General features: G+C 34.0%; 1 protein-coding gene across 1 annotated transcript; it reads right to left on the minus strand.

Moving 5' to 3' along the window:
- Nucleotides 1–1,232: 1,232 nt before the first annotated feature.
- On the minus strand, nucleotides 1,233–2,225 carry LOC101678588 (olfactory receptor 2T8-like). The gene has a single exon (XM_004781964.1). It carries the CDS (start codon nucleotides 2,223–2,225, stop codon nucleotides 1,233–1,235), a length of 993 nt encoding a protein of 330 aa, XP_004782021.1.
- Nucleotides 2,226–12,768: the final 10,543 nt, after the last annotated feature.

A 12,768-nucleotide genomic window follows, 5' to 3' on the forward strand; every position in this document is an offset into this window, starting at 1 on the left:
CATCAAAGATGTACTAAGAGAAAAAGAAAGAATGTGGGATGCCTGGGTGGCTCAGTTGGTTAAGCAGCTGCCTTCGGCTCAGGTCATGATCCCAGCGTCCTGGGATTGAGTCCCACATCGGGCTCCTTGCTCACCAGGAAGCCTGATTCTCCCTCTGCCTCTGCCTGCCATTCTGTCTGCCTGTGCTTGCTCTCTTCTCCCCTCTAAATCTGATAAATAAATAAAATTTAAAAAAAAGAAAGAATGCACTAAGATTCCAATTTCTCCATATTCTTGCAGCATTTGTTATTACTACTATTTAAAGTTTAATAACATCTTTCATAATGGATGAAAGGAATATTTCATTGTGATTTTTTGTGCATTTCCCTAATAACAAATGACTGTCTCATCATATGCTTATCAGGCATTTGTATATATATATACTTTGGAGAAATGGGTATTTAAATCTTTCACACATGTTTTAATGTGTTTGTTGTGGAGTTTTATGTGTTACTCAGGTATTCTAGATTGAGGTATTCCCTCAATTATTTATTTACTTCAAATACATAGGCTATTTTTTCACTTTATTAAAGGATGTTTATCAGAGGGAATTTAGGTTGTGGGTGGATAAGGTGCTGCACATTGTATGTAAATGTTGAATTGCTAAATTCTACATTTGAAATGAATATTACACAGTTTGTTGACTAATTGAGATTCATGGAGCACTGGGTGTTGTTCATAAACAATGAATCTTGGAACACTGAAAAATAAAATAAAATTTAAAAAAATCTTGGGCACCTGGGTGGCTCAGTGGGTTAAGCCGCTGCCTTTGGCTCAGGTCATGATCTCAGGGTCCTGGGATTGAGTCCCACATCAGGCTCTCTACTCATCAGGGAGTCTGCATCCTCCTCTCTCTCTCTCTCTGCCTGCCTCTCTGCCTAGTTGTAATCTCTCTCTTTTAAATAAATAAATAAAATCTTTAAAAAAATTTTAAAAATCTTTATATTGTAATGAAAAATAAATAAATAAATAAATAACTTGTAAAAGAAAAAAGTCAAGAAAATTTTTAAAATAATATAATTATTATACATAAAAATTACTATATATAAAAAGATCCAAAATATATAGTTCTGTCTGAATTTCAAAATAAAATAGTAGCAGTTATAGATATAATGCATATATAACTATTCCCTAGGAAAATTCACACAATTCTTTTCATATAACCTTGAAATTTGGGACAAATCAATGTCATCTTAGTCATGATTTAAGGTAACGTACTGACCTATACACTTTCTCAGGGCTCCCTTGACATCACTATTTCTCATACTATAGATGATGGGGTTCAACAAAGGAGTGAAGATAGTATAGAACACTGACACTATTTTATCATGGTTAGCTGACCTGTAGGATTTGGGTCTCATATAGATAAAAATAGCTGCTCCATAAAAGAGTCCCACCACAGAGAGATGTGAGGAACATGTAGCAAAAGCCTTCTTGTGGGCTTCTCTAGAATGCATCTGGAGAACTGCAGCAAAGATAAGACTATAGGAAATCAGGATGAGAGAAAATGGAACCAGGAGCATTAATACACAGCAGATATACATGACATTTTCAAAGGCCAATGTGTTGGCACAAGCCAAACGCACCAGAGTAGGGGCCTCACAGAAGAAATGATTGATCTCACGCACCTGGCAAAATGGAAAACTCAGGGTAGCAGCAGCCTGCATGAGGCCATCAGCTGCCCCCAGGAACCAAGACCCCACAGTCATTCTCAGGCATAATTTCCAGCTCATGAGAACAACATATCGCAGTGGATGGCAAACAGCCACATAGCGGTCATAGGACATGGATGCCAAGAGGAAACACTCGCTCCCTTCCAAAGTGATGAAGAAGAAGATCTGCAACCCACAGCCAAAAGGAGAAATGGACTTCAGGCCAGTCAAGTAGTCAGCTGCCATTTTGGGCACAATGGTGCAGACTAGCATCATGTCCATGAGGGAGAGTTGGCTCAATAGAAAGTACATGGGAGTATGAAGCCGGACATCCTGATGAATCAGAAAAATCATGAGGGAATTGCCTAGTAGGGAGGTGAAGACAATTGTGAGAACCATCACAAAGAGAAATAGATGGGCTTCTGTGTGATTAAAGAGTCCTAGGAGAATGAAATCTGTCGTGGTGTTCCAAATGTTCATGATTTCAAACAAGAGCAACACTGCAAATGAAGAAATAGATGATATAGTTTTCATTATCTTACCTTCTCAAAATATGTTCCCAGTGCAAGACAATAATACCAAATTCAACATTTCATTAACTGTATAAAGTGTGTAATGATGTTTCCCCTCAAATTCAGAGACACAATCTTCTTTTGGTAAATAAGAGAAAATAAATTTGTTAGTACCCAGTATAGAGATAAGTTTATTTTTCTTCAGCCTCAAAAGAATCTAAATATCTGAAGGCATTCTCTTCACTGATCTGCTAGTAGTGAAACTGCTCTAGGTTGTTGAATGAATCGTATCATACTTGAGGAGATGAAGATGCTGATTCAGTCTCAAAGATGTGGTCTGATTCATTGAAATGGCATGACAGGAATCCCTCTCTTCCATGGTCATTTGATTTGCACCCAATTTACAAATGCCTCCTGTACTGGAATGCAAATCAAGACACAGAAATTGCAAAAAGCTCCCTCAGTCACTAACTCCATTGTTTCAGCATCATGATTGTACTGACAGAATTCTACTTTAGGGTTTTAGTTGGTTCTTTCAAAATTAAACATAGAAACACACTTTTAGGGGTGCCTGGGTGGCTCAGTGGGTTAAGCCTCTGCTTTCAGCTCAAGTCATGATATCAGGGTCCTGATATCAAGCCCCACATATGGCTCTCTGCTTAGCAGGGAGTCTGTTTCCCACCCCCCTCTCTGCCTGCCTCTACCTACTTTTGATCTCTGTCTGTCAAATAAATAAATAAAATATTTTTTAAAAAAGAAACACTTCTCTCTATAGATATACACTACATTTCTCAAAACTTTGTTATCTCCACACCTTCAAATCTGTTAATATTTGCACTCTTCACACTTAGGAACCATTTGAATTCCTTAATTATGGGTCTCTCTAGTGCCTTCTTGAAGGATCTCAAAACCCTCCAAACTCATTTATTTGACTTGGAAGCTTCTTATTTTCTCTATTCTAAACTCTCATTCTTATGAAAAATGGCAAAATTTAGAACTTGCTTAAATGTCAATCTGTAATATAATAATTGCAGAGTGTTGAGTAAGTTTCTTAAAATAAGTTTTGCTATCATCTTACCCATTTTTAAATATACTGTCACTATAGTGGCATTATGTATAGTCACATTATTCTGCAACTATGACCAATATATAACCCCAGGACAATGATTTCCTGTTTCTCCCTGTCCCTGGGAACTGCTAACCACCATTCTGCTATTCTGGCCCTATAAATTTGACTATTATAGGATCTTTAGTTTAGTGGAAATATACGGAATTTGTCTTTTTTATAATTGGCTTATTCACTTAACATCATGTCATCAACATTTGTTCAAACTATAGCATGTCAGAATTCCCTTCCTTAACTGAATAGTATCCCTTCGTATGTATACACAACATTTTCTTTATTAATTCATTCCACCTGTGGATGTTGGGCTGCTGTAATTCACTTAAAGGATAAATTTAATGGAATTTTTGTTAATAATTGTTTAAATTTGTATAATGTCAACAGATATACCTTAATAATATAGTAATTTGAGCTACTTCTTTTTCCTTTACAAGTATGCAAGAGAGATGTATGTTTTAAAGACTCACTACAACAAGCAAAATTATTATTACATTTAGTAAATACTGCTTCTTGTAAGGTTTTATAATTTTTGTTTTTTTTAAACTTGGAATTATTAGTGTTTAGCTTTGTATGTATTGAGGTATAATTTTAAGGTGAAATATATGTATAAAAGCAATCCATCATCCCCAATCTAATTGTCTTTTCAATATGCTATTTTGTTTATAGTATTTACTAGTAAGATCATAAAGGTGTTAATCAAATAATATCATTGGTAGAAATTATATTTTTCAAAGGACTGGAATATTAAATTATGTGTTATATCAAAATTCCTAAGTATAATTTCCATATTATACAAGAGACACAATTGTGTTCACTAATTAATATGATAGAAAACTTACTAATTCCTAATTGACTATGCAAACAAAATGGTTGAAAATCGAAATGAGTAATTAAATTATCCTTAAAATATAATATCTAAAATGGTATTAATTAGAATGAAAGATCAATACTGAGAATTCTCAATACTTAGAATTTAGTATTCTGAATTTAGTATTCTGAATTTTCTTTTGTCCCCTGGTTTAAAAAAGAGATCATTTCTTATGTTTTTCAGTGTTTTACTTAGGATGGTGCTTAAATTTTGGTATCTTTACTTGAATCCTAAAATAACATATTTTCAATATAATAGAAGGCACTAATATATACTCCTTTTTTTCATAGTGTTATCACAGAAAATGTAGTGGATTCTGATAATTTCCTTCTATATTTTTCTAACCCCCATTGTTCTGACTTAACCTAAAAATTATAATTTGTTTCCCTCAAAATACCAGGGTGATTAATCAATATGTTCCGTTAAAAATAAAATAATAACAGCAAAACAATTTATTAGACTGAATTGACAAGTTACTGCAAGAGACTTAACCTGATGGCTACATCAGCTTTAATACCTTTAATACCTTTTAGTTTTTCATATTATGGCATAGATCAACAAATAATTTTATTTGGAAAATTACACAGAGAAAGTAATGTACTTCGGATTTTTGTGGAGTTCAGACTAATAAACAAATTACTAAATATCAAATGTGATTATGACCTACTTACATAGATAAAAATGATGACTTCAACAAGCTGGATATCTGTCCCTTCTAAGCAGGGTCATCCTAATGCATCTCGTTGTGAGGAGGAAACATATTATAGTCTGACAGCATCAAACTCACTCATATCATTGTCTAGAGTGCCCTATTAAGGGGTGTGGTCTATTGACATATTTTGCTAAAAATAATATCTTATTAGTATAGCAGACCTGCATAACTCTGAATCTTGGGATGACAAAATATTTAATTTTCAAAGATTTTAAATATTCACAGATTATACATTCTTTCAGAAAGTTGTGATTCATTAAATTTAAAATACAAAAATCATCTATAACTAAGATAAAATGTAAGTAAATAATGCCCATAAAAAGGGATGATTTAAAAGTACATTAGTAGAGGGGCACTTGGGTGTCTCAGTGAGTTAAGCATCTGCCTTTAGCTCATTTCATGATCCTGGGATCCTGAGATCCTGGGATCCAGCCTGGAAACAAGCTGCCTGTTCAGCAGGCAGTGTGCTTCTCGTCTCCCTATCCCTCTACTCCTTCTCTCTCTCTCTCTCTCTCTCTCTCTCTCACTTAATCTTTTTCAAATCAATAAATAAAATATTTTTTAAAAGTAAACTAGGAGAGAACTAATGTTATGCTTTCACTACTTGTTAGAACTTTGATGGAGCAAATTACAGAGTGTGTTATTGAGAGATAATTTCTGTTAAAGATAGTAACTAAAATGATCAAGCCCATGATAGGATTTCACCATTTTTCTCTCTAAATTTAATTTGGTGGTTGTGTTATAAGCTTGGACCCTTATGAGTTTATTTTATTTTACTATTTTATTTTATTTTATTTGATATTTAAAGGTGAACCATAAAATCTATGATTATAGCAAGAACAGCAGAATGCATTTATTGTGTCAAGCACTTAACTGTTCGGTTTCATATGGGTACTTTTCAAAGATTTTGCTATTTTTTGTACTATGTATTTTCAGTTTCCTAGTAAACCTTGATTTTTGGTGACATTTTTACCACTCCATTTGCCTTGGCTTACTTAAGAATATATTCATAAATAGCTGATGGTAATTGGGGAGTGCACTTGTGATGAACACCAGTGTTGTATGGAAGTGTTCAATCACTACATTGTACACATGAAACTAACATTACACTCTATGTTAACTAATTTGATAGAAAAAAAAGATTTTTTTAAACAAGGATGACATTCCACAACTGTAAAATGAAACTAATATTACACTAGTAAGTATGTTAACTTACTATATAGAAAAACAAGAACAAAAACAAAAAAAAGTTTAAAAAATGTATAACAATGACATTCCACAATTGTAAAATTAAAAAAAAAAAGATCTCTTGAATGCAATGGTTGATAGAAAACACTGCCTCTGTATAAATGTGAGATAGTATAATTGCTTAATCCATGTGCACTATAAGAACTGTCATTTGTTTAGGGAGTAAGCATACTGTAAATTTTGTTAGACTTCTGCCTTTGGATATTGAATCTTATCACAGTGACTAATCCTACTCTGATTTAGAGCATAATTTACCACCTGAGTGAAATCTAGATTAAGTCAAGCTTTATTTTCTGAACAAAACTACAGGCTCCTAGCTAATTCTGAGAAGTACATTATAGACTGGTAGTATATCAAGTTACAAGTAAAACTTGCAGCAAAAGTTAAAATACAATTTTCAGTAAACATTCATATTTTTGTGTTTTGATATCTGTGCTCCGTCAGGAAAAAGTGCTGTCAATGCTCTAGTAAAACAGGGTGCTACTATCTGATGGGGCAATTGACTGTGCTACACAGATCAAATGTAATGTAGATTCTCAGGGGACAGGAAAATGAGGAACAGAAAAGCCTCATGTCAGTGGGGGAAATCTACATACCACTTAGAAGCCTGTAAAAAAATTACAATGAACTTACAATGAACCTAGGTGACAAAATTGAGATTAATTTAGGACTATTTAATACATGTGTGAGCATAATTTTGGGAATCCATAAAGAAGTTGTAACAGACCTCAATTTTAGCAAAAGAAAGTATTGCCCCCACTCTCCCCCTGCAAGCAGGAAGGGATGGAGTTGATTCCAGACTACAAATAGACAGGCTGCATGAAAAACACCTTAGCAGCCAAACATCAGATACAGGAAGCCACAAAATAGCAAGAAGGAAGCAAAATAAAGAAACATAATTTTTAAAAGCAATCCAAAGAGGCACACTTGTAAGAACACTATTGGCATGCAGGAAGTTTATTAGGGGAGTACTCTAAGGATCCATACCCATGGAATAAAGGAAGCAGAATTGTGCACAGGGAGATGTTGAACTGGGAATCAGACCGAACCAAGTTTTTATTTACCCTGGGTGGATTTCTGAGATGGCCCTTCCATGTGTTACTGCAATAGGGCCCCCACAGAAGAATTTTTGAATGTGGCCTGATGCCAGGAAGGTATCATGACCATAGACTAGGGAGTTTTCCTCAACCAAGATCAGTGTTCACAACTTTTTGCTTAATTTAAATTCAATTAGCATATTCTGTATTATTAGTTCAGAGGCAGAGGTTTTTTTTTTAAGATTTTATTTATTTATTTGACAGAAATCACAAGTAGGCAGAGAGGTAGGCAGAGAGAGAGAAGGGGAAGCAGGATCCCTGCTGAGCAGAGAGCCCAACACGGGCTTGATCCCAGTACCCTGAGATTACAACCTCACTGAGCCACCCAGATGCCCCAGAGGTAGAGTTTATTGATTCATCAGTTGTGATAACACCCAGTGCTCATTACATCAAGATCTCTCTTTAATGCTTACACTCCTATTAGCAGGAAGAAGAAGTACTTCAGTTCTGTCAGGAAAGGGGAATAAGTGCACACAATCATGTAAGGTACACTCCATTAGATCCATTCCATCAAAAGTCAGAATGAAGTGGTCTCTTGGATGCCATTCACACAGGTTGTTTCCTATAGCACAGTACATGTGTATCATGTGATGGAATGCATGGGGAACATCTGGAAAGAATGAAAAGTTCAATAAACATATAGTCTCCTTCCAGTATAAAGGTACAGAGAAGTTTTACATTTGCCCACAAGGAATATGATGGCATGAAGAGCTCAAAACATCTGCTGGCAGGTCTGTCTTTTGGTTTAGAGGAATTTTTAATATTCCTCTGATGAAAGCATAAATCCTGAACTGGGATCCTTGAACTCTGTCCAAAAAGCAAAGGTAAATGTGAAGGATAGCACATATTTCCCATATGGTTCAAGTATAAAGAGAAGGGTACTCCATCATAGAAGGGTGTCCCATTGTCTTAGCTCAGATTCTGCCACCAATATCTCACCAAAATCCAGAGGATCTCTGGATTTTAATTTCCCTAGTGTGCCCTTGCTCTATACCATGGATTCAACTGTGTTTCTCCAAATTGCTATGATCTGTACTCTAAACGCAAAAGTGATAGTACTTAGATAATGGGTCCTTATTTTTATTCATTTATGAATTCATTAATAACTGTTATAAATTTGAGTATAATTAACAGACAATGTGATTAGGTTTAAGTGTACAACCTCGTGATTTCACTAGTTATACATTATGTTATGTTCACCACAGTTGTAGCCATAATTACCTACCTATTAAAATATCATTGACTGTATTCCTTATGCTGTGCCTTTTATTCTGTGATCTTTTCATTCCACAGTTAAAAGCCTCTATACCACACTATTTCACAGTAGGGGTTTTGCCCAACCCCTACTCACTTTCCCTCTGACAACCATCAGCGTCTTCTCAACTTTTATAGGTCTTATTCTGCATTTATTTTTATTTACTTATATTTATTCATTTATCTAGATTCTACTTATGAGTGAAATTATAGGGTATTTGTCTTCCTCAGTCTAATAGGTTTCACTTAGCATAATACCCTCTACATTCATCTGTGTTATCTTAAATGACATGAACTTATCCTTTTCTCATGTCTGAGTAATATTTCAGTGTGTGTGTGTTTGCGTGTGTGTGTATGCATGTTTTGTGTATACACCCTCTTTAGCCATCTGTCAATTGATGGACACTTAGACTGCATCTACATCTTGCCTGTTATAAATAATGCCTGCTGTAAATATGTTCATAATTCTTTTCAAATAAGTGTTTTGTTTTCTTTGGGTAAATGCCTAATATTGAAGTTATTGAATCATATGCCATTTCTATTTTTAATTTCCTGAGGAACATCCATTGCATTTTGCACAGTGGCTGCACTGATTTCCATTCCTATCAATGGTGTACAAGTCTTCCTTTCGCTCCACATCCTTGCCAATGCTTATTTTTTAAAATATTTTTTTAATTTATTATTTTTTATAAACATGTATTTTTATCCCCAGGGGTACAGGTCTGTGAATCAGCACTCACCAAAGCACATACCCTCCCCAATGTCCATAACCCCACCCCCCTTCTCCCAACACCCCTCCCCCCAGCAACCCTCAGTTTGTTTTCTAAGATTAAGAGTCACTTATGATTTGTCTCCCTCCCAATCCCATCTTGTTTCATTGACTCTTCTCCTATCCCCTTAAGCCCCCATGTAGCATCACCACTTCCTCATATCAGGGAGATCATATGATAGTTGTCTTTCTCTGCTTGACTTATTTCGCTAAGCATGATATGCTCTAGTTCCATCCATGTTGTTGCAAATGGCAAGATTTCATTTCTTTTGATGGCTGCATAGTATTCCATTGTGTATATATACCACATCTTCTTGATCCATTCATCTGTTGATGGACATCTAGGTTCTTTCCATAGTTTAGCTATTGTGGACATTGCTGCTATAAACATTCGGGTGCACGTGCCCCTTTGGATCACTACATTTGTATCTTTAGGGTAAATACCCAGTAGTGTAATTGCTGGGTCATAGGGCAGTTCTATTTTTAACATTTTGAGGAACCTCCATGCTGTGTTTCCAGAGTGGCTGCACCAGCTTGCATTCCCACCAACAGTGTAGGAGGGTTCCCCTTTCTCCACATCCTTGCCAGCATCTGTCATTTCCTGACTTGTTGATTTTAGCCATTCTGACTGGTGTGAGGTGATATCTCATTGTGGTTTTGATTTGTATTTCCCTGATGCCGAGTGATATGGAGCATGATTTCAAAAAAACTTACTACCTATATTATCTTCTAGGAGTTTTGTAGTTTCATGTCTCACATTTAAATCTTAATCCATTTTGACTTAATTTTTAATATTGTATATGAATGTTGTCCAATTTCATTCTTTTCAGTATAGCTGTCCAATTTTTCAAGCATATTTTATTGAAGAGACTGTCTTTTCCCCATTTTATATTCTTTCCTCTATGTTATAGATTAACTAGCCACATAAGCATGGGTTTATTTTGGGTTTTTTATTATAACCCATTGATTTATGTGTCTATCTGTGTACTAGTTCAATACTCTTGATTACAACAGATTTGTAGTATATGATGAAATCTGGGATTTCAAAATAAGAAAGAAGTGATGTGTCCATCTCTGTTCTTCTTTCTCAAGATTGATTTGGCTACTCAAGGTCATTGTGTTTCCTTACAAATTTTCAAATGATTTGTTATAGTTCTGAGAAAAATGTTATTGGTATTGTCATAAGGATTATATTAAGTCTGCAGATTGCATTTGTAGTAGTATCTTTTTATGTTTGTGTATTCTTTAATTTTTTTCACCAATGTTTTATAGTTTTCAGATTATAGATCTTTCCTCTCCTTGGTTAAATTTATCCTAGGTATTTTGTTCTCTTTGAATCAATTGCAAATATAATAGATTTCTTAATTTCTCTTTTTCTGATATTTCTTTATTAGTGTACAGAAACACAACTGGTACTCTTTACTAACTTTGCATCCTACAAACTGAATAAATTCATTTATCTCTTCTAACAGTGTTTTGTTCAAGACTTTAGTATTTTCTTTTTTTTTTACTGTGTTATGTTAGTCACTATAAAATACATCATTAGTTTTTGAAGCAGTGTTCCAAGACTCATTGTTTATGTACAACACCCAGTGCTTCATGTGATACATGTCCTCCTTAGAGTTTTCTATGTATGTTATTATAATGTCTGCAATTGACAGCAGGTGAACTCATCCCTTTCCAATCTGGATAACTTATGTTTCTTTTTCTTTTCTGATTACTCTGTCTAGAACTTACAGTATTGTGTTGGCAAAGAAGTGGCAAAGTGGATATCTTTGTCTTGTTCCAGATCTTTGATAAAAAGCTCAGTGTTTCACAATTGAATATGATGTCAGCTGTTCTGTTGTTGTCATTGCTTACTTTTTTTGTTTTCTTTTCTTTTGTTTTATTATATAACCTTTGCTCTGTTGTGGCATGTTTCTTCTAAAACCACTTTGTATAGTCTTTATTATGAATGCATGTTTTTGATATGAATGAGTTTTTAAATGCTTTTTCTGTACCTATTCAGATGATTATATAATTTTTATTCTTTGTTTTCTTGATATGGTGTATCTCATTAATTGAATTGAAAATATTGAACAATCCTTCCATCCACTTGATCATGGTGAATGATCATTTTAATACATTGTTAAGTGTGATTTATTAATATTTTGTTGAGGATTTTTGCATCTGTTTTTTTTTTCTAAGATTTTATTTATTTATTTGACAGAGAGAGATCACAAGCAGGCAGAGAGGCAGGCAGAGAGAGAGGAGGAAGCAGGCTCCCTGCTTAGCAGAGAGCCCGACGTGGGGCTCGATCCCAGGACCCTGAGACCACGACCTGAGCCGAAGGCAGCGGCTTAAACCACTGAGCCACCCAGGTGCCCCTGCATCTGTTTTTATCAGGGATATCAGCCTATAGTTTCATTTTTTGTAGTGTCTTTGTCATGTCTTGCTATCAAGGTAATGTTGGCTTGATTTAATGAATATGGAGGTTTTACTTCCTCTTCTGTTTTTGAAATCATTAAAATAAGTATTAACTTCTCTCTAAATGTTTCGTAGAATTAACCTGTAGAGCTAGTTAGTCTCAGACATTCATTAGGAAGTTGTATTCCTTTTTCAATTTATTCCTCATTATTTTTTTAAACTATAGTTGACACACAATGTTACATTAGTTTTAGGTATACACCATTGTGATTTGACAATTTTATATATAATATTATGCTCACCAAAATTGTAGCTACCAACTGTTCCCATACATCACTATTTTAATAGTGATGGCTATTTGGCTATACTTGTTATGTTGTATCTTGTATTATCATAATGGTAATTTTATACATCCCATTCCCATTCATCTCTTCAGTCCAATCTCCTGTCCCCCATGTTAAAAATAGAAATACTATATGATCAGATAATTACAATATTCGCTAAGTACTCAAAGAAAACAAAAATACTAATTTAAAAAGATACATGAATTCCTGTTTATTGAAGCATTAATAACAATAGCCAAGATATGGAGGCACTCTAAGTTTTCATCAGTAGATTAAGAGTTAGCAGAAATATATGTGTGCATCTGTGTGTGTGTGTATATATATATACACATACAAATACATATAAGAAATAAGATATATAATAAGATATAAGATATGAGAAATATATATTATATATAAGATATAGAGATACAGAGATATACAATAAGATGTAAGATATAAGAAATATATATTATATAAAACAGATATAGATATCAATATAGAGATACAGGAAATATATAGCAATATAAGATATATAGTGATAGAGAGATATATAGATATATTTAGATATAAGAAATATATATTATATATAAGAGAGATATAGATATCGATATAGAGATATAGTAAATATATCTCTATATATCTCTATATATCTTAGCATACAGATATAAGATATATAGAGATATATTGATATAAGGTATAGAGATATATAGAGACATACTATATCTCTATATCATATCGATATTGATATTGATATATCTATAT

The sequence above is a fragment of the Mustela putorius genome, unplaced genomic scaffold, assembly GCF_011764305.1.
Source record: "Mustela putorius furo isolate JIRA1106 unplaced genomic scaffold, ASM1176430v1.1 tig00003936_pilon_pilon_pilon, whole genome shotgun sequence".
Lineage (NCBI taxonomy): Eukaryota > Metazoa > Chordata > Mammalia > Carnivora > Mustelidae > Mustela > Mustela putorius.